At 41.0% G+C, this 22,970-nt stretch overlaps 2 protein-coding genes across 2 annotated transcripts in view; both read left to right on the top strand.

Moving 5' to 3' along the window:
• Positions 1 to 17,695, top strand: part of LOC117518144 (desmoglein-2-like) — a 47,277-nt gene extending 29,582 nt beyond the window's left edge. Inside the window, exons 4-5 of the mRNA XM_034179205.1 lie at positions 13,597 to 13,738; positions 17,484 to 17,695. Of these exons, the coding sequence (XP_034035096.1) occupies positions 13,597 to 13,738; positions 17,484 to 17,695 (354 nt within the window). The remainder of the gene's footprint in view (positions 1 to 13,596; positions 13,739 to 17,483) is intronic.
• A 393-nt stretch (positions 17,696 to 18,088) lies between these two features.
• On the top strand, positions 18,089 to 22,966 carry LOC117518143 (desmoglein-4-like). The gene is made up of 4 exons (XM_034179204.1): positions 18,089 to 18,184; positions 19,999 to 20,184; positions 22,675 to 22,740; positions 22,799 to 22,966. Exons 1-4 carry the CDS (start codon positions 18,089 to 18,091, stop codon positions 22,964 to 22,966), a joined length of 516 nt encoding a protein of 171 aa, XP_034035095.1.
• Positions 22,967 to 22,970: the final 4 nt, after the last annotated feature.

Genomic DNA, 22,970 nt, shown 5'->3' with positions numbered 1-22,970 from the left:
AATTGGCAAGTCCAGGCTGCCCCACATGATTGATTCGATTGGAAGGGCAATGTCAGCTCAGTCGGCGGGTGTTAACCGCGCATTGGATACCATCTCCGGTAGGATGGCTGCACTGGAAAACCGCATTGATCGTCAGTAATGACCACATCTCCTCTCCTAATTCAGATGTATTGGAAGCCACTCTGTCTCAGACTGTGGAATCTTTCAGGCATCTGCTAGTCTGGATTTTCATTCGGCTTCCCAAAACACAGCTGCACTTCAAGGCCGCTGTGATAAAAACCTCCTGGAGAAGAACAACGCTCATGCCTCACTCCCCTCGTCTTCCTCCGCCCTCAGCTTCTCCAGCTCTGTCGTTGACTGTGGACAGTGAACTGTTCAGGGCTGGGCCCCTCCTCCCTTCAGAATGGACGAGCAAGGCCGTTGATGGTGCCTAAAGGCAGCCTCCGGGTGTTCTGTCTGATAACTGGACTCTTACAAATCTCGGTCGTCGTCTCTCGTCCTGTTGTTGTGTGTGATCATTGTTCATTGTGCTGATGGGTTTTTTCCTGCATTGCTGCTGCATTGAATCATGCAGCTGAAGGTTTTTCTTTCCCAAGTTTTACCTTGTGTGTGCTTTTTATATGTGTTCATGTACCGGGCCGGCTTATGTGTGTGTTATGTGTGTGTTGTCTGTCGTCATGAGGCCGGTCAAGGTTTGCTCAGTCCTGCTGTTGACCTAAGGCAGGATATACATCTGGAGCTGGTCATTGTGCAGGGAACATGTTCCTTTGGTCATATGACAATAAAATTCTTTTGAATCCTTTGAATCCTTTGAATCCTTGAAGTAATTTCATTAGGTCCCTCTTTATTCAATGTAGGCCTACAGGGTCATGCCTGGAGAAACTCTGCATTTTGCTTTTTTTTTTTTCCTGTTGCACCACCAATTATAGCTTCTCGGTGGAGTGATGTGAAATTTCCCAGAAGGCGAATAAGAGTGTTAAATTACTAAAAGTATATTTTTTTTCCCACAAATTCAAAATTTCATAATTCTGAAAGAAATAACCTTTAACAGTGCTAAGATGAATCACACAAACCCATCATAATTAAAATTGGTCAGAAACTGACACAGGAGAAGCACTTTGGGTGAATTTAACTGTTTTGACCACAGACTCTGTATTTTCCCAAATTTTCTAAATTTTGTGAGGAAGAATTGTGAACAGGGCTTATAAAAATCCATCAAGAACTGAAGGAGCAGAAGAAGTATTTTGGGTGAATTTCAATGTTTTCAGCCCAGAGTCTATGTATAACTGCAGAGAGTCAACATTCATTATTGTTTGGTCAGCAAAGAAATATTTGAATAAAGATGGTTTGAGTTTAAGGTTATATTTTTCCTCTTTTTTTTCTAGGCTTGAATAGTCAATTTAATTCTTTGACACCAAAAGTCTTGTGAAAATGTTTTCTTTGTGTTTTATACAAGTGAATGCATAATATATACAGCTGTGTGATGTTTCAGTATAAAATCTGAAAATAAATATTATTTAATATTACAATAATACTAAAATAAGGTAGGGCTGGTCAAGCGGTCAAGTGGACTTTTTCTGGTGCAGAGAGTTCCTGGCTCAAGATGACCCCTACCCATTCTTCATGTAAAGTGGAGTTGCGTCACAAAGCACAACAGGTATAAAACGTGTGGCAAATAAACAAGCAGATCTACCTCCGATCTGCTGTGTCGACCCCGAGTGAAACAAGGGAGAAGCCAAAGGGACTAACAATAATTAATTATCTATATTATAATAGCCAAGTAGCCTCTGTATGCGCACATGCATACAGAGGCTACACAGACAAACTGGGGAGAGCTGACATTTTCCGTTCAGTATGCTTATGTATTTTGGGTCAAGGACAGCGGTGGGCACAGATAACCAAAAAAGTAACTTCGATAACAGATAATCAGATAACTGAAAAGTTATACTCGATAAAGCTAAAACAATGAACCACCCAAAAATGTATCGGAAGTTACAGATAACCATTAAATTCCAGTATGTCTCTGGTACACTTGCAACTACTAAACAAGCTGATTTTGAGTTTTAACAATGATCGCTTTTGGAAGGACCAAAAGCAACAGCAGACCCAAACAATGAGTCAGCACTTCTGTCCTTGACTGCCCTGCCCCATGCACAGAAGCAACTGACAAGTGCTTTTGTAAAATATGCCATTTTTTATTTGTAAAAAAAAAAAAAAGCATTTTAAAAAAAAAAAAAAGAAAGCCACGTTGTAATTAGATAACGGTCTGATATAACCGGTGTCAAAATAAATAGAACACTGCCATGATCTACTGTTGCCAGTGCGAGTTTTGGCCCTTTTTCAGCTGATTTTTCATTTGTGCGACAATTTTTTGGACCGCACCGACTTTCAGGTTAATCACGCATCCTGCATCATTTAGTATACATGGAGTAACGAGCTGCGTTTAACATCTCACAACCACCTCTCACACGGTGCCTGTGCAAACACCGCAGACCTGTCTTGTAATAATTTTTTTTGTTGTTGTTGTTTTGTTTTTAAACTTTGATGTCTCCCATCAAGAGTTTTTGTAAATTAAATTTGAAAAAAGCTTCTGTTTACATTTTGCTTCTGGAAACACAAGTCCGACGAATGTAAAATGTGTGTGAGAACATAAATCGTGTGATCTGAACTTTTACACCGTGCAATTCTGTGGTACAGTTTGAGGTGGAACCGAGTACAGTGATTGAAAATATCAGCCCAGCTTCAGTCTGAATACTGCCATGAACACTACTGGTCAGTAGATGGCAGTAGAGACCTTGAAAACTTGCAAACACAAAATTCCAGATAATCTGTGTTGCTACATGCTACGTTTAAGATGCCTCTTAAATGCATATATTTATGCATAGATGATTTATAGATAGATTTATTTATAGATGCATATAGATTCACGAGAGTTTTAGGCACTAGAGTTTAATGCTGTTGTCCTGATCAGAGTGTCTCAAATGCATTTTCCTGTCGTGAACCTACTGAGATTACCCTATCACCCATAATGCACCTGGACACAGCATGCCCACACTAAAACCTTAAAAATTAGCATATTACTTTAAAACTAAAACATATGTGATATTTTCACTTTATAAAACTTAAGAAGTGACATTAATTTAAATAACTTGTTCGAAATAAGTTTGGTTAAAATTTGAACCATAAGTTAAAACTTTATGCCTCTGGATGACTTGGGTGATATTGGCCATGTATCAGTATGGGGTTAAAAGAAATGAGTTTTTGTTGTTGTTGTTGTTGTTTTGTTGCTTTTGTGGCCAGTTCTCCTTTGCCTGCAGAGGATAGAGCATTTTTCTAGAAGCAGCACTCCTGTGTTTGCAGAGGGTAGAACTACACATCTGTTCGCCTTTGTTTACCACGTTAACAGTCTAAAAATTATCTGACAAAAATTTATCGGAAGATAATTAGTCCGATAATGGTTTTCAAAGTTAGCAACAGCGGGAGAAGAAGAAAACTAGAAGGGTGGAAATGAGAGTGGGGACTTTGAATGTTGGTAGCATGACTGGTAAAGGGAGAGAGCTGGCTGATATGATGGAGAGGAGAAAGGTAGACATATTGTGTGTGCAACAGACCAAGTGGAAAGGAAGTAAGAGCAGGAGCATCGGCGGTGGGTACAAGTTGTTGTACCATGGTGAGGACAGGAAGAGAAATGGTGTTGGGGTCATTTTAAAGGAAGAGTATGTTAAAGTGTGTTGGAGGTTAAGCGAGTGTCTGACAGGGTGATGAGTGTGAAGTTGGAAATTGAAGGGGTGATGATGAATATCATCAGTGCATATGCCCCACAGGTAGGTTGTGAGATGAAGGAGAAAGAAGATTTCTGGAGTGTGTTAGATGAGGTGGTGGAGAGTGTGCCCAAGCATGAAAGAGTGGTGATAGGAGCAGACTTCAATAGGCATGTTGGTGAAGGGAACAGAGGTGATGAGGAAGTAATGGGTAGATATGGTATCAAGGATAGGAATGGGGAAGGACAGATGGTAGTTGATTTTGCAAAAAGGATGGAAATGGCTCTGGTGAATACCTACTTTAAGAAAAGGGAGGAGCACAGGGTAACATATATGAGTGGAGAAAGGTGCACACAGGTGGACTACATTCTTTATAGGAGATGCAAGCTAAAAGAAATCACAGACTGTAAGGTGGTAGCAGGAGAGAGTGTCACTAGACAGCATAGGATGGTTGTTTGTAGGATGACTTTAGAGGTAAAGAAGAAGAAGAGAGTGAGAGCTCAACAAAGGATCAGATGGTGGAAGCTGAAGGAGGAAGACTGTTGTGTGAAATTTAGCGAGCAGGTGAGAGAAGCACTAGTTGGAGGGGAAGCAATTTTGGACAACTGGAAAACTACTGCAGATGTGGTGAGGGAGACAGCTAGGGCAGTACTGGGTATGACATCTGGACAGTGGAAAGAAGACAAGGAGACTTGGTGGTGGAATGAAGAGGTCCAGGAAAGCATAAGGAGAAAGAGGTTGGCGAAAAAGTTTTGGGATAGTTGGAGAGATGAAGAAAGTAGACAGGAGTACAAGGAGATGCGGTGTAAGGCGAGAAGAGAAGTGGCAAAAGCAAAGGAAAAGGCATATTGCGAGCTGTACAAGAAGTTGAATAGTAAGGAAGGAGAAAAGGACTTGTACCGATTGGCCAGACAAAGGGACAGAGCTGGAAAGGATGTGCAGCAGGTTAGGGTGGTAAAAGATGCACATGGTAATGTGCTGACAAGTGAGGAGTGTGTGCTGAGAAGGTGGAGGGAATATTTTGAAGAGTTGATGAATAAAGAAAATGAGCGAGACAAAAGGCTGGATAATGTGGTGAGAATGAATGAATGAATGAAAACTGTTTATTTCGAACATTTGATACAACAACAATTACAAGATAGATCAGTAAAGACAACAACAAAAAAGTTCCTACTGTGTACCCAACATGTCCGAAAAGGGGTAGGGTGAAGCATCAGCTTATTTATCCCTACCCCTTCTTCCCCACAACCAGTAATACCCTTTGCCACATATACACAGATTCCTACACACCTAAACCGATATCAATATATACATATATACACATATATATACACAAACATAAATATACACCCACACATACCTACTTACATACAAAATACTATATATTTATAAGCCGAAGCAAAAAACAAAAACACCCTAACCCTCATTACCCTTCCTCCTCCCTATACCCAGAAAAAAACATATTTTTGTACCGCTGTTTGAACTGGTTCATGCTTGGACATTGCTTGAGCCCCACTCCCAATCTGTTCCACATCCTCACCCCACAGACAGAAATACAGAAACCTTTTAATGTTGTTCGTGCCCACTGATGCTTTAAATTAAAGTAAATAAGAGTAAATCAGGAAGTAAAAGAGATTAGCAAGGAAGAAGTGAGGGCTGCTATGAAGAGGATGAAGAGTGGTAAGGCAGTTGGTCCAGATGACATTCCAATGGAGGCATGGAAATGTCTAGGAGAGATGGCAGTAGAGTTTCTAACCAGATTGTTTAATAAAATCTTGGAAAGTGAGAGGATGCCTGAGGAGTGGAGACGAAGTGTGCTGGTTCCTATTTTCAAGAACAAGGGTGATGTGCAGAGCTGCAGTAACTACAGAGGCATAAAGCTGATCAGCCACAGCATGAAGTTATGGGAAAGAGTAGTAGAAGCTAGGCTTAGAAAACAGGTGAAGATCTGTGAGCAGCAATATGGTTTCATGCCGAGAAAGAGCACTACAGATGCAATGTTTGCTCTGAGAATACTGTTGGAAAAGTACAGAGAAGGACAGAAAGAGTTACATTGTGTGTTTGTGGACTTAGAAAAAGCTAATGATAGGGTGCCAAGAGAAGAGTTGTGGCATTGTATGAGGAAGTCTGGAGTGGCAGAGAAGTATGTTAGGGTAGTGCAGGACATGTACAAGAATAGTGTGACAGCGGTGAGATGCGCAGTCGGAATGACAGACTCATTCAAGGTGGAGGTGGGATTACACCAAGGATCAGCTCTGAGTCCTTTCTTGTTTGCAGTGGTGATGGACAGGTTGACAGATGAGATCAGACAGGAGTCCCCATGGACTATGATGTTTGCAGATGACATTGTGATCTGTAGTGAGAGTAGACAGCAAGTTGAGTCTAGTCTGGAGAAGTAGAGATATGCTTTGGAGAGAAGGGGAATGAAAGTCAGTAGAAGCAAGATTGAGTACATGTGTGTGAATGAGAGGGAACCCAGTGGAATAGTGCAGTTACAAGGAGTAGAAGTGGTGAAAGTAGATGAGTTTAAATATTTGGGGTCAACTGTTCAAAGTAATGGAGAGTGTGGTAGAGAGGTGAAGAAGAGAGTGCAGGCAGGGTGGAGTGGGTGGAGAAAGGTGGCAGGAGTGATTTGTGACCGAAGAATATCAGCAAGAGTGAAGGGGAAAGTTTACAAAACAGTAGTGAGACCAGCTATGTTGTATGGTTTAGAGACAGTGGCACTAACAAAAAGACAGGAGGCAGAGCTGGAGGTGGCAGAGCTGAAGATGTTGAGATTCTCTTTGGGAGTGACAAGAATGGACAAGATTAGGAATGAACATATCATAGGGACAGCTCAGGTGGGACGATTTGGAGACAAAGTCAGAGAGGCGAGATTGAGATGGTTTGGACATGTGCAGAGGAGGGACCCAGGGTATATAGGGAGAAGGATGCTGAGGATGGAGCCCCCAGGCAGGAGGAGAAGAAGGAGACCAAAGAGGAGGTTCATGGATGTGCTGAGAGACAACATGCACGTGGTTGGTGTGACAGAGGAAGATACAGAGGACAGGGTGAGATGGAAACGATTGATCTGCTGTGGCAACCCCTGACGGGAACAGCCGAAACACAAAGAAGAAGAATGGTTTTCAAAGTTATCTGAAAAGATAATCCGATAATGAAAACTTTATCTTTGATAATTATCGGTTATCAGATTATTGGAACTGTGCCCACCTCTGGTCAAGGATGAATGCTGCGAGAACAGAATGTTGATACGACTAATATTTTTGTAGAAAATTAGCTAACAACAGGGATCAATGGACATTGTGCTGCAATGCACCATGCAAGTTTGGGGTTTTTGAAGTTTTAAATGTTTTTATTGCAGTTCATGTTAGTTTAACAGTGTTCTTAGTGTCATTTATTGTGTTTTTGTAGTTCAGTTGATTTAGTCAGTTTAGTTAAGTGTCATGTTGCCATTACCATAAGTGAGTTAAGTGTCATCAATAAATCAATCAATTTTAATCAATCAGTTTTATTTATATAGCGCCAAATCACAACAAACAGTTGCCCCAAGCCGCTTTATATTGTAAGGCAAGGCCATACAATAATTACGTAAAAACCCCAACGGTCAAAACAACCCCCTGTGAGCAAGCACTTGGCGACAGTGGGAAGGAAAAACTCCCTTTTAACAGGAAGAAACCTCCAGCAGAACCAGGCTCAGGGAGGGGCAGTCTTCTGCTGGGACTGGTTGGGGCTGAGGGAGAGAACCAGGAAAAAGACATGCTGTGGAGGGGAGCAGAGATCAATCACTAATGATTAAATGCAGAGTGGTGCATACAGAGCAAAAAGAGAAAGAAACACTCAGTGCATCATGGGAACCCCCCAGCAGTCTAAGTCTATAGCAGCATAACTAAGGGATGGTTCAGGGTCCCCTGATCCAGCCCTAACTATAAGCTTTAGCAAAAAGGAAAGTTTTAAGCCTAATCCTAAAAGTAGAGAGGGTGTCTGTCTCCCTGATCTGAATTGGGAGCTGGTTCCACAGGAGAGGAGCCTGAAAGCTGAAGGCTCTGCCTCCCATTCTACTCTTACAAACCCTAGGAACTACAAGTAAGCCTGCAGTCTGATAGCGAAGCGCTCTATTGGGGTGATATGGTACTATGAGGTCCCTAAGATAAGATGGGACCTGATTATTCAAAACCTTATAAGTAAGAAGAAGAATTTTAAATTCTATTCTAGAATTAACAGGAAGCCAATGAAGAGAGGCCAATATGGGTGAGATATGCTCTCTCCTTCTAGTCCCCGTTAGTACTCTAGCTGCAGCATTTTGAATTAACTGAAGGCTTTTCAGGGAACTTTTAGGACAACCTGATAATAATGAATTACAATAGTCCAGCCTAGAGGAAATAAATGCATGAATTAGTTATTCAGCATCACTCTGAGACAAGACCTTTCTAATTTTAGAGATATTGCGCAAATGCAAAAAAGCAGTCCTACATATTTGTTTAATATGCGCTTTGAATGACATATCCTGATCAAAAATGACTCCAAGATTTCTCACAGTATTACTAGAGGTCAGGGTAATGCCATCCAGAGTAAGGATCTGGTTAGACACCATGTTTATAAGATTTGTGGGGCCAAGTACAATAACTTCAGTTTTATCTGAGTTTAAAAGCAGGAAATTAGAGGTCATCCATGTCTTTATGTCTGTAAGACAATCCTGCAGTTTAGCTAATTGGTGTGTGTCCTCTGGCTTCATGGATAGATAAAGCTGGATATCCGCTGCGTAACAATGAAAATTTAAGCAATGCCGTCTAATAATACCGCCTAAGGGAAGCATGTATAAAGTGAATAAAATTGGTCCTAGCACAGAACCTTGTGGAACTCCATAATTAACCTTAGTCTGTGAAGAAGATTCCCCATTTACATGAACAAATTGTAATCTATTAGATAAATATGATTCAAACCACCGCAGCGCAGTGCCTTTAATACCTATGGCATGCTCTAATCTCTGTAATAAAATTTCATGGTCAACAGTATCAAAAGCAGCACTGAGGTCAGTGAGCAGCCTGGTAGGAATGGGGTCTAATAGACATGTTGATGGTTTGGATGAAGTAACTAATGAAAATAACTCAGACAGAACAATCTGAGAGAAAGAGTCTAACCAAATACCGGCATCACTGAAAGCAGCCAAAGATAACGATACGTCTTTGGGATGGTTATGAGTAATTTTTTCTCTAATAGTTAAAATTTTATTAGCAAAGAAAGTCACAAAGTCATTACTAGTTAAAGGAATATTCGGCTCAGTAGAGCTCTGACTCTTTGTCAGCCTGGCTACAGTGCTGAAAAGAAACCTGGGGTTGTTCTTATTTTCTTCAATTAGTGATGAGTAGTAAGATGTCCTAGCTTTACGGAGGGCTTTTTTATAGAGCAACAGACTCTTTTTCCAGCCTAAGTGAAGATCTTCTAAATTAGTGAGACGCCATTTCCTCTCCAACTTACGGGTTATCTGCTTTAAGCTGCGAGTTTGTGAGTTATACCACGGAGTCAGGCACTTCTGATTTAAAGCTCTCTTTTTCAGAGGAGCTACAGCATCCAAAGTTGTCTTCAATGAGGATGTAAAACTATTGACGAGATACTCTGTCTCACTTACAGAGTTTAGGTAGCTACTCTGCACTGTGTTGGTATATGGCATTAGAGAACATAAAGAAGGAATCATATCCTTAAACCTAGTTGCAGTGCTTTCTGAAAGACTTCTAGTGTAATGAAACTGATTTCCCACTGCTGGGTAGTCCATCAGAGTAAATGTAAAAGATATTAAGAAATGATCAGACAGAAGGGAGTTTTCAGGGAATACTGTTAAGTCTTCAATTTCCATACCATAAGTCAGAACAAGATCTAAGATATGATTAAAGTGGTGGGTGGACTCATTTACATTTTGAGCAAAGCCAATTGAGTCTAATAATAGATTAAATGCAGTGTTGAGGCTGTCATTCTCAGCATCTGTGTGGATGTTAAAATCGCCCACTATAATTATCTTATCTGAGCTAAGCACTAAGTCAGACAAAAGGTCTGAAACTTCACAAAGAAACTCACAGTAACGACCAGGTGGACGATAGATAATAACAAATAAAACTGGTTTTTGGGACTTCCAATTTGGATGGACAAGACTAAGAGTCAAGCTTTCAAATGAATTAAAGCTCTGTCTGGGTTTTTGATTAATTAATAAGCTGGAATGGAAAATTGCTGCTAATCCTCCGCCTCGGCCCGTGCTACGAGCATTCTGGCAGTGGGACTCGGGGGTGTTGACTCATTTAAACTAACATATTCATCCTGCTGTAACCAGGTTTCTGTAAGGCAGAATAAATCAATATGTTGATCAGTTATTATATCATTTACTAACAGGGACTTAGAAGAGAGAGACCTAATGTTTAATAGACCACATTTAACTGTTTTAGTCTGTGTTGCAGTTGAAGGTGATATATTATTTTTTCTTTTTGAATTTTTATGCTTAAATAGATTTTTGCTGGTTATTGGTGGTCTGGGATCAGGCACCGTCTCTACGGGGATGGGGTAATGAGGGGATGGCAGGGGGAGAGAAGCTGCAGAGAGGTGTGTAAGACTACAACTCTGCTTCCTGGTCCCAACCCTGGATAGTCACGGTTTGGAGGATTTAAGAAAATTGGCCAGATTTCTAGAAATGAGAGCTGCTCCATCCAAAGTGGGATGGATGCCATCTCTCCTAACAAGACCAGGTTTTCCCCAGAAGCTTTGCCAATTATCTATGAAGCCCACCTCATTTTTTGGACACCACTCAGACAACCAGCAATTCAGGGAGAACATGCGGCTAAACATGTCACTCCCGGTCCAATTGGGGAGGGGCCCAGAGAAAACTACAGAGTCCGACATTGTTTTTGCAAAGTTACACACCGATTCAGTGTTAATTTTAGTGACCTCCGATTGGCGTAACCGGGTGTCATTACTGCCGACGTGAATTACAATCTTACCAAATTTACGCTTAGCCTTAGCCAGCAGTTTCAAATTTCCTTCAATGTCGCCTGCTCTGGCCCCCGGAAGACAATTGACTATGGTTGCTGGTGTCCCTAACTTCACATTTCTCAAAACAGAGTCGCCAATAACCAGAGTTTGATCCTCGGCGGGTGTGTCGTCGAGTGGGGAAAAACGGTTAGAAATGTGAACGGGTTGGCGGTGTACACGGGGCTTCTGTTTAGAACTACGCTTCCTCCTCACAGTCACCCAGTCGGCCTGCTTTCCCGGCTGCTCGGGATCTGCCAGAGGGAAACTAACGGCGGCTAAGCTACCTTGGTCCGCACCGACTACAGGGGCCTGGCTAGCTGTAGAATTTTCCACGGTGTGGAGCCGAGTCTCCAATTCGCCCAGCCTGGCCTCCAAAGCTACGAATAAGCTACACTTATTACAAGTACCATTACTGCTTAAGGAGGCCAAGGAATAACTAAACATTTCACACCCAGAGCAGAAAAGTGCGGGAAAGACAGGAGAAGCCGCCATGCTAAACCGGCTAAGAGCTAGTAGCTGCGCTAAGCTAGCAGATTCCTAAAGACACACAAAGTGAATAATGTGTAAATAATTTAGAGGTGATTCAGCAGAGGGAGTGCTTTAGTTAAGGCACGTGAAGATTACACTGTGAAACAAATCGTTATCTAGGTAACTAGATCAATCTAACTGCGCAGATTAAACAGCTAACAGATACAGCAAAACACTGCTGTGCTTTGGAACAGGAAGTGATACAATACCGCAGTGAGAGCCAACCACCAGTACCAAAACTGTACTGGCTTCGATGTCTTCTGCCACCAACTCTGTTTGTGCATGTGTAAAAATAGAAGCACCTGCTTGCGGCAGAATGCAGAAAATACAAGAAGCTGTGTGTGTGTGTGCATTTGTACAAATCTTAGAAACATGGTGTCTAACCATATCCTTACCCTGACCTCTAGTAAATACTGTGAGAAATCTTGGAGTCATTTTTGATCAGGATATGTCATTCAATGCGCATATTAAACAAATATGTAGGACTGCTTTTTTGCATTTGCGCAATATCTCTAAAATTAGCAAGGTCTTGTCTCAGAGTGATGCTGAAAAACTAATTCATGCATTTATTTCCTCTAGGCTGGACTATTGTAATTCATTATTATCAGGTTGTCCTAAAAGTTCCCTGAAAAGCCTTCAGTTAATTCAAAATGCTGCAGCTAGTGTACTGACAGGGACTAGAAGGAGAGAGCATATCTCACCCATATTGGCTTCTCTTCATTGGCTTCCTGTTAATTCTAGAATAGAATTTAAAATTCTTCTTCTTACTTATAAGGTTTTGAATAATCAGGTCCCATCTTATCTTAAGGACCTCGTAGTACCATATCACCCCAATAGAGCGCTTCGCTCTCAGACTGCAGGCTTACTTGTAGTTCCTAGGGTTTGTAAGAGTAGAATGGGAGGCAGAGCCTTCAGCTTTCAGGCTCCTCTCCTCTGGAACCAGCTCCCAATTCAGATCAGGGAGACAGACACCCTCTCTACTTTTAAGATTAGGCTTAAAACTTTCCTTTTTGCTAAAGCTTAGTTAGGGCTGGATCAGGTGACCCTGAACCATCCCTTAGTTATGCTGCTATAGACTTAGACTGCTGGGGGGTTCCCATGATGCACTGAGTGTTTCTTTCTCTTTTTGCTCTGTATGCACCACTCTGCATTTAATCATTAGTGATTGATCTCTGCTCCCCTCCACAGCATGTCTTTTTCCTGGTTCTCTCCCTCAGCCCCAACCAGTCCCAGCAGAAGTCTGCCCCTCCCTGAGCCTGGTTCTGCTGGAGGTTTCTTCCTCTTAAAAGGGAATTTTTCCTTACCACTGTCACCAAGTGCTTGCTCACAGAGGATCGTTTTGACCATTGGGGTTTTTCCGTAATTACTGTATGGCTTTGCCTTACAATATAAAGCGCCTTGGGGCAACTGTTTGTTGTGATTTGGCGCTATATAAATAAAATTGATTTGATTTATAACTTTGATCACGGACAAACAGGGATGAGCTGACATTTGCCATTTGGTATGCTTATGTATTTTGCATCAAGAATGAATACTTCCAAAACGTAACATTGATAGGACTAATATATTTGGAGAAACTACTGATATTACTTATAACAATGGACATTGTTAATTACATTTTGGACTCGCACGCTGTTCCAGTAGGGGGCGGGAAATCAACTTTATATTAAAAGCGGGAGTGCATGCGTGTGTGCATATGAGATGTTATTTAGTAGTTTCATTGTAAGTACATAATATAATTGCAAATACATTAAAAATCCATTGATGACACAAGAAACTGAAAACACTTGTTTCCATTGTGGTCCATTCACTGTTTCGCAGTGGTGAATCTCGTGCTGTCTCGCGGTCCGTGAGTCACGTGAGTTCCAGTTTACGGTACAACGTAAACACCTTGTGACATCTGGCCAACAAGACAACATCGGGGCATGGCAGACGTGCTACACCTCTTCTCAATAACCCTCTCAACTTGAGAGAATGTGTCATCATCATAATCACTCATAAAGTCACTGAATCTGCGCCATTCACATCCTTGCTAGTCATTGTTTACATGGCTTTGAAACACTGGAACTCTGCTGGGGTCGAGGTGCATTCTGGGAAGCGCATAGGGATTATGGGAAATGTTAAAGTATTGTAAAAATCAAATTACAAAATAGAAGTAATAATAATAATATTGTGTGTATGATAAAAACAACCTAAACAACTTATAAATACATTAAGACAGTAAATTAACATAAAAAAAATTCTTATGTAATTTTTTTTTATTTTGTGTTTGTTTGTTTTTTATGTTGTTGAACAGATCACTGGAATGGCCAGATATCGTAATGGCACAAAGGCTGAATATGAAATAGAACTGAAGTTCGACGTAGAGGATGAAAATGACAATCCACCTGTGTTTGCAGACATGCCTATTGCTCGCGTCAATGAGTCAAGTCCAGCAGGTAAATTTCTTTTCAAAAACATCACTGGTTAGAATTATGACATTTGTATGCTTTTGGCAGTACATACACTCAACAAAAATATAAACACAACACTTTTGGTTTTGCTCCCATTTTCTATGAGATGAACTCAAAGATCTAAAACTTTTTCCACATACACAATATCACCATTTCCCTCAAATATTGTTCACAAACCAGTCTAAATCTGTGATAGTGAGCACTTCTCCTTTCCTGAGATAATCCATCCCACCTCACAGGTGTGCCATATCAAGATGCTGATTAGACACCATGATTAGTGCACAGGTGTGCCTTAGACTGCCCACAATAAAAGGCCACTCTGAAAGGTGCAGTTTTGTTTTATTGGGGGGGGATACCAGTCAGTATCTGGTGTGACCACCATTTGCCTCATACAGTGCAACACATCTCCTTCGCATAGAGTTGATCAGGTTGTCAATTGTGGCCTGTGGAATGTTGGTCCACTCCTCTTCAATGGCTGTGCGAAGTTGCTGGATATTGGCAGGAACTGGTACACGCTGTCGTATACGCCGGTCCAGAGCATCCCAAACATGCTCAATGGGTGACATGTCCGGCGAGTATGCCGGCCATGCAAGAACTGGGACATTTTCAGCTCCCAAGAATTGTGTACAGATCCTTGCAACACGGGGCCGTGCATTATCCTGCTGCAACATGAGGTGATGTTCTTGGATGTATGGCACAACAATGGGCCTCAGGATCTCGTCACGGTATCTCTGTGCATTCAAAATGCCATCAATAAAATGCACCTGTGTTCTTCGTCCATAACAGACGCCTGCCCATACCATAACTCCACCGCCACCATGGGCCACTCGATCCACAACATTGACATCAGAAAACCGCTCATCCACACGACGCCATACACGCTGTCTGCCATCTGCCCTGAACAGTGTGAACCGGGATTCATCCGTGAAGAGAACACCTCTCCAACATGCCAAACGGCAGCGAATGTGAGCATTTGCCCACTCAAGTCGGTTACGACGACGAACTGGAGTCAGGTCGAGACCCCGATGAGGATGATGAGCATGCAGATGAGCTTCCCTGAGATGGTTTCTGACAGTTTGTGCAGAAATTCTTTGGTTATGCAAACCGATTGTTTCAGCAGCTGTCCGAGTGGCTGGTCTCAGACGATCTTGGAGGTGAACATGCTGGATGTGGAGGTCCTGGGCTGGTGTGGTTACACGTGGTCTGCGGTTGTGAGGCTGGTTGGATGTACTGCCAAATTCTCTGAAATGCCTTTGGAGACGGCTTATGGTAGAGAAATGAACATTCAATACACGAGCAACAGCTCTGGTTGACATTCCTGCTGTCAGCATGCCAATTGCATGCTCCCTCAAATCTTGCGACATCTGTGGCATTGCGCTGTGTGATAAAACTGCACCTTTCAGAGTGGCCTTTTATTGTGGGCAGTCTAAGGCACACCTGTGCACTAATCATGGTGTCTAATCAGCATCTTGATATGGCACACCTGTGAGGTGGGATGGATTATCTCAGCAAAGGAGAAGTGCTCACTATCACAGATTTAGACTGGTTTGTGAACATATTTGAGGGAAATGGTGATATTGTGTATGTGGAAAAAGTTTTTTTTATCTTTGAGTTCATCTCAAAATGGGAGCAAAACCAAAAGTGTTGCGTTTATATTTTTGTTGAGTGTATTAACATTCTTCATGCCTCACTACTATTACATCTGAAGTAAAATGTCAAATTGCCAGGACTACTGACTTTTTAGTCGTGATAAAACTATTGTAAAAATTACACTTCAGGTGGTCGTAGAATGTGCTCTTCATGCTCCAAAAACATAAGGAACCACTTGGAATTTAAACAGTGATCTCGCAATATAGTAAAATTAAAAGAATTGCAAAATCAAGGAAATCTTGTTTTGATCCCATTTGAGTCCAGAACTGTTACATCCACCTTTTCAAAAATAAAATAAAATTAAATTAGGGGAGTAGTTTCGGGTGTAGAGTTGTGCTTATCATGAAACTGACTCCAATAGTAGATTAAGACCTCTACAAATGCTCAAGAATGCTTTATTTAACTCCTTTCAAAATTGGGTTTTGTTTCTCCAGGGATGTTTCATTTTTACTAGTCACCTCAGGTTTGGGGGCATTTACTCCCCAACATTATGAAACCCTCTCCGTCTTGATTGGCAACCATCCAGGCAGACCACTGGTGTCTTCCAACTCCTAAAAGTAGACATCTACATGCCATGGCCAGGTATACCTGGTCATCCCCATGACTTTTTCCAGTTGTTGTGGTCCTCAGTATTGAGGACCCCAGAGGAGTGCACCACAGGGCTAAAGAGCAGAAGTTAAGTCCTTACTATGTCAGTATGCTTCATCTGAGCCTCCCTATGTAACTGCTATTTTGACACGGCGAGACCTTATACCAAGATGATTGAGTCATCATCTTTAGTCATTAGTTAGGGTCTAAGCCTCCCAATCTCACAGGGAGACTGAAAGGACAGGGCTTTGATGACTTGGACCTTCATTCTCCTACAAACACCTCTGTCCAGAAAACCATGAATGCATAATCTCCTCCCATATGTCTTTCCACCTCAGAATGAGCTCCCACAGACATGAATGGCACTCCTGAGATAAATAAAGCTCTCAACAAATCCAGCAGCTTCATCCCATACACATACACATCTGATGGCTGAAACATCACCACCGACTAGAAGTTTAGTCCCAATATGGCAAACCCCTGTAGCTTTACTCACCCTCAGCCTTTGCAGACTCACTGAGATTCAGTAGTTCCCAGCTTACTAGGCAGCACGGTGGCTTTGTGTTGCCTCACAGCAAGAACTTCATGGGATTGATTCCCACCTGTGGCCTTTCTGTGTGGAGGTTGCATGTTTTCCCGTGTTTTCGTGGGTTCCCTCCGGGTGCCCCACCTTCCTCCCATATCTAAAGGACATGCAGGTTAGGTGAATTGGAAACTTCATAATTGTCCACGTCGCCCATGTAAAAGAGATCTTGATCTCAATGGCACTAACAAATTAAATTAGTCAGCAACTTCCACCCCCTTATGTAGATCAGCCAGAGATGGATGCCCCCCTTCATATTCAGGCTGTGATGAATGTCAAACACTTGTGGCTAATATAATTATTTCACAATCCTCAGTTGTATGGTGCAGGTTCCATGGCACATTTTTATTTTATTTTAACCTTTATTTAACCAGGTTAGTCCCATTGAGATTGAAATCTCTTCTGCAAAGGATACCTGCTGAATTTTCAAATTCACCTAACCTGCATGTCTTTAAATGTGGGAGGAAACCGGAACACCTGGAGGAAACCCACACAAACATGGGGAGAACATGCAAACTCCACAAAGAAAGGCCACAGGTGGGAATCAATCACATGACCTTCTTGCTGTGAGGCGACAGTGCTAACCACTAACCCACCGTGCTGCCCGATTGAAATAGGATTGAAATGTATGTTTTCCACAAGCACAGATGGGTTCAATTTTCTTTTGTCAGAAATATGTGGAGTCCAATCACAGCGAAGTATGAAAATGGAGATTAGGGTGGACATTGGACAGGACACCACTCTATCACAGGACAATTTACAATAGATTTGGAAAATATTTTTCATGGTTAAAATCTAAAAGGAAATCATTGAAAACATTTCACACTTGAACTGATCCTTGACTTTGAGCTAATGTAGAGTTCTTAATTGTATTACGTTACGTTGTCCTGATTTTTTTTTTCCCCCCAGGGACTCTGGTTACTGTGGTCAACGCTTCTGATGCTGACAAGCCCAACTCCATCAATTCAAGGATTTCTTACAGCATTGTGAAACAGGAGCCAGATGATGCCCTACACCTCTTCTACATACACAAAGACAGTGGATCAATCTATGTCAAAGAGACCACCTTAGACAGAGAGGTGATATTCGGTTATTATCCTGAAACAAAGAGTTTGATATAAAGGATTTAGTTTCACTGTTTAACTAAAATAGTGTCAACAATCATGGAAAATTTGATCACTTGACACCCGGAAATTGCACTAGCATTTATTCCCTCACAATACATTTCACAGAGGTCTCCAGAGGAATATAATTGGAATGCATCTGAAAGCACCCTGTGGAAAAACTGCTAAACTTTGATCAATTCAGTCTGCCATAATTATGAGCAAATACGTTTTGGCTACATACCAAGTATTGACCAAGCTATTCTTTGAAAGAGTAAAATGTATTTCTTAAGCTAAGGAAACTGAAATTTGGTCCAATAAAGATATTGTCACATTATACTGTATGGCGATGCTATTGGTTATTGTCCACAGAGAGAAGAGTTGTACATCTTGACGATTAGAGCTGTTGATATGGATGGAAGTGTTGATGGCCTGACAGCAACGGGTACTGTTCGTGTCAAAGTGTGTGACATCAATGACAACAGGCCAACACTGGAAAAAGAAGTGGTAGGTTTACTATGCAATACTTACAATCTATAAGATTGTGGATTTGCATTCAGATTAGCTAATTAACTGTCTGCATTTACCTGTAAATACTGTAATACGTAAATGGTGAAGAATCACAAATTAGTTCAGTATTTTTTGAAATAAAGGACTTGTTCACAGTCACTCGACTGACATGGCCACAAAAAAAAAAAAAAATGAAACTGTTAATACTGAATTTTTTTACTGATAATAAAGAGTTGTGCCAAACCAACAACAACAATAATAATAATAATATCTCATTTTTAGTATTGAATGTACATTCATTTTCTGTACACACACTCCAATTAAGGGTCATGGCGGGGGGGTGCTGGAGCCTATCCCAGCAGTCATAGGCCATAGGCCTCGTGCAGGTACATCCTCCACAAGGGCTGCAGTTTCCTCCGGTGTGGGTAAGTTTGGTGTGCTGCCGACTTAGTTTATCCAGGGCTACATAGAGGCAAGAGCAATTTGAGATTTCTGACGTTCGCCGATCTAGATCACCTCCAAATTTCAGTGGAGTCGTCCATGCCCTAATATCTCTGTGGTGAAAATTTGATAAGATTCCGTTAAGCAGTTTTGACGTAATCCTTCAAAGCCTATATAAAGTGAAATCTTGATCCAGAATCCGGATCCGGATCACCTCCAAAATTCAATGGAGTCGCCCATGCCCTAATATCTATGTGTGGTGAAAATTTCGTGAGAATCCGTGAAGTAGTTTTGATGTAACCCTTCAAAGCCTATATAAAGTGAAATCTTGATCCAGGATCTGGATCACCTCCAAATTTCAGTGGAGTCATCCGTGCCCTAATATCTATGTGTGGTAAAAATTTGATGAGATTCTGTTAAGCAGTTTTGACGTAATCCTTCAAACCCTATATAAAGTGAAATCTTGATCCAGAATCCGGATCACCTCCAAAATTCAGTGGAGTCGTCCATGCCCTAATATCTATGTGTGGTGAAAATTTCGTGAGAATCCGTGAAGTAGTTTTGATGTAACCCTTCAAAGCCTATATAAAGTGAAATCTTGATCCAGGATCTGGATCACCTCCAAAATTCAATGGAGTCGCCCATGCCTTAATATCTATGTGTGGTGAAAATTTCGTGAGAATCCGTGAAGTAGTTTTGATGTAACCCTTCAAAGCCTATATAAAGTGAAATCTTGATCCAGGATCTGGATCACCTCCAAATTTCAGTGGAGTCATCCGTGCCCTAATATTGATATGTGGTGAAAATTTCATCCAAATCTGTGCAGTAGTTTTGACGTAAAACTGCTAACAGACAGACAAAAAAAATGATGATTATCACAACCAAATGATTTTATTACATTGTTGACGGATGTAACAAGCTCATTCATACCTATGTGCACACCTACAATCAACTTAGTTTTCAACTCACCTAACCTACATGTCTTTGGAAGTGGGAGGAAGCCAGAGCACCTGAATGGAGCCCACGCAAATGTAGAGAGAACATGTAAACTCCACACAAAAGTACCAGGTGGGAATCGATTCAACAATCTTTTTGCAGTGAAGCAACAGTGTTAACCACTAATCCACCGTGCTGCCCTCTTACATATTATCTAATGCAAAGTATTTTGTGTCACCATTATTTTGAATGTATAATAAAAACATTTTTTGTATGTTCTAAATTACTCCAAATTCCCAAAAAAGAACTTTTACGCACAGTCCTGTGTCATCCATCTACTGAATAACCTCTGCCTCATACTCCTAAACACTTAACTGACGTGTATTTTGAAACGTTTTCTTTCTTTCTTTCTTGCATGTGCTCTTCTGGTGTAGTACTCTGGCACCATTGTAGAAAACACAGCTGATGTTGAGGTCATGAGATTTATAGTGGTGGATGCTGACGAAGAAAACACAGACAACTGGCTGGCAGTTTTTGATATCGTATCCGGAAACGATGATGGGACATTCAGGATAGAGACAGATCCCAAAACAAACGAAGGTGTTCTCATACTTGAAAAGGTAAATCCATGAGGTGAAAAATATATGCTATATATTTTGAAGTATCCAACCAACATTCCATTTTAAACACCCTTAAATCCAATGAAATGCAATTATTTTGAACAATGATGATAACTATTATTGTTATTGCTGTTAACAGCAAGCAACAGTGGCCTCAGTGGCCACTAGGAGCCTGCAATTAGTAACAAGGATTCACAAGCAGTGTGATAGGGCTGACTGTTTTTATTTTATTTGATGGTGTGGTTACTTTGCATGTTAAAAGATGTTAACATGACCCAAAATGGGAGATCCTCAGGTCCTAACCTGTATCTGTCAGAATGAAAAATCATTCACTGAATGAAATATTATTTCCATTGAACGAATGAAAAAGATTCATTATTTGTTTTATATAGTGACTAAAATAGATTCCATTTGATATTTTATTAATTTATAAATGAGAAAAAGGACTTACATTTGCAAACATCTCAAAAATCATTTTTCACTGTCATTATGGGGTATGAAGTGGAGAATTGTGAGGGGGGGAAAAAATAAGTTTCACCCATTTTGGAAAAAGGCTGTAACATAACAAAATATGGAAAAAAGTGAAGGGCTGTGAATTCCAGATGCACTGTTTTATAGATTGCATTTTATTTCATAGAAAAAAATTGCTGCACATTGGTTTTATTTCTATGACAACACACAGCTAAAAACAAGCTTGGAACGCATACAGTGAAACATTCACAACTTACCCGGAAACTTTAAACAGTTTGCACAGTTTTTAAATTATTTATTTTTCATTTGTTTTGTTGTGTTTGTTTGTTATTCCCTGCTGGTGGGAGTGAAATTATGCTGTTACAATTTCCGTCTGTCTGTCTGTCCATCCATCTGTCATTCCAAAAAGGGTATAAGCATTCTGAAATCAACTCCTCTCACATTTTTAGGAGGAATTTTGTGAAACGTGGTACAAGTCCTTGTTATAAGTTGGTAATGTGCATAGTATCACATAGTTCAGGTTGAGCCTATTTTATCAGAGTTAAGGCCTTCTATTAACAAATTTAGACTCTGTCAGTTTCATGAGTGGATGTCTGTATTCTGAAATGAATTCCTCTCACATTTTTAGGAGGATTTCTTGAAACTTGGTACAGGTCCTAGTTTTAGGTTGGTAATACACATTTTATCATACGCTTTGAGTTGGGTCCATTTTACCAGAGTTATGGCCTTCAATTAACAAATCTAGACTCCATCAGTTTCATGAGTGGGTGTCTGTATTCTGAAATCAATTCCTCTGACATAGGAATTTCTTGAAACTTGGTACAGGTCCTAGTTATAGGTTGGTAATACACATTTTATCATATGCTTTGAGTTGGGTCCATTTTACCAGAGTTAAGGACTTCAATTAACAAATCTAGACTCCATCAGTTCCATGAGTGGGTGTCTGTATTCTGAAATCAATTCCTCTCACATTTTTAGGAGGAATTTCTTGAAACTTGGTACAAGTCCTAGTTATAGGTTGGTAATAGACATATTATCATATCCTTCAAGTTGGGTCCATTTTACCAGAGTTATGGCCCTTGATTAACAAATCTAGACTCCATCTGTTTCATGAGTGGGTGCCTGCATTCTGAAATCAACTGCTTTCATGTTTTTAATAGAAATTTTCTGAAACATGGTACAATTTCTTGTTATAGCGTGGTAATAACCATATTGTAATATTGTACATGATTGACACATTTTGGCAGAGTTATGGCCTTTATTAAGAAACCTAGACACTGCCAGTTACACGAGCTGGTGTCTGCATTCTGAAATCAACTATTACATACCTGGAAATGTTATCAGAATGTAGCAAGCACTTGTACCAAAGCAGCATTTGCCAGTGGGGGATATTGTGCTCTCAGAGCACTCTTGTTAATGATATGTTGTATAACTCAGGTGGTCAGTCCTGTTGCCTAGAGTTACATCTCCGTTTTCAATAAAACCAGAATGTTGCTCATAATTGTGAGCAGAAGCATGGGTGCATGCTTGGAAGGGGGGTAAGGTATTGCATTGGTTGCAATCTGAAAACTCGCTGCTAGATGTCACTGCAACCTCCATAATGCACCATTTTATACCTAAAAAAAAAAGTGCGAGATAAGATTTAACCAGCAGGCTGTGTCAGTATCACTCATGTTTCACTATTCTATATTTTTATGAAATAAGTGGTCGTTCAATACAAGTAGTACACAGGGAATAAGCCTGTATAACTGGGACTAGTTTCTGGATGTATGATAATCAGGATCGAGTCACTGCAGTGGAACAACTGTTCATGAGGTTTTGGTATCAGGATGCACAGCATACTTTAATGCAAATAATAATAATGACTTGGAAATTAACTCATGCTGAAGTCCAAAGTGATTTTCTACTTCGCATCTGTTCTTGGTCAATATTAAGCTGAAAATGTGACTGATTTTATAATGTTGACTCTTGCTTTTAACTAAACTGACACACCTGCCATCCTTTTTTACTTTCTTTCAGGCTGTGGATTTTGAAGAAACTCCTGATATAAAGCTTGGAGTGATGGTGTCCAACGTTGCACCATTTGTAGGGGATGCAGGCGCTGATGGTGGGGCTGAAATAGACATTGCAATGGGCGGAGAAGGTGGTGGGGAAGGAGGAGGACATGGGGCTGGAGGCGGAGGAGGAGGAGGGGCTGGAGAACGACATGGGGCTGGAGGCGGAGGAGGAGGAGAGGCTGGAGAACGACATGGGGCTGGAGGCGAAGGAGGAGGAGGGGCTGGAGAACGACATGGGGCTGGAGGCAAATTAGGAGG

Source organism: Thalassophryne amazonica, chromosome 10 (assembly GCF_902500255.1).
Source record: "Thalassophryne amazonica chromosome 10, fThaAma1.1, whole genome shotgun sequence".
Lineage (NCBI taxonomy): Eukaryota > Metazoa > Chordata > Actinopteri > Batrachoidiformes > Batrachoididae > Thalassophryne > Thalassophryne amazonica.
This window is presented reverse-complemented; position numbering and strand designations above follow the sequence as displayed.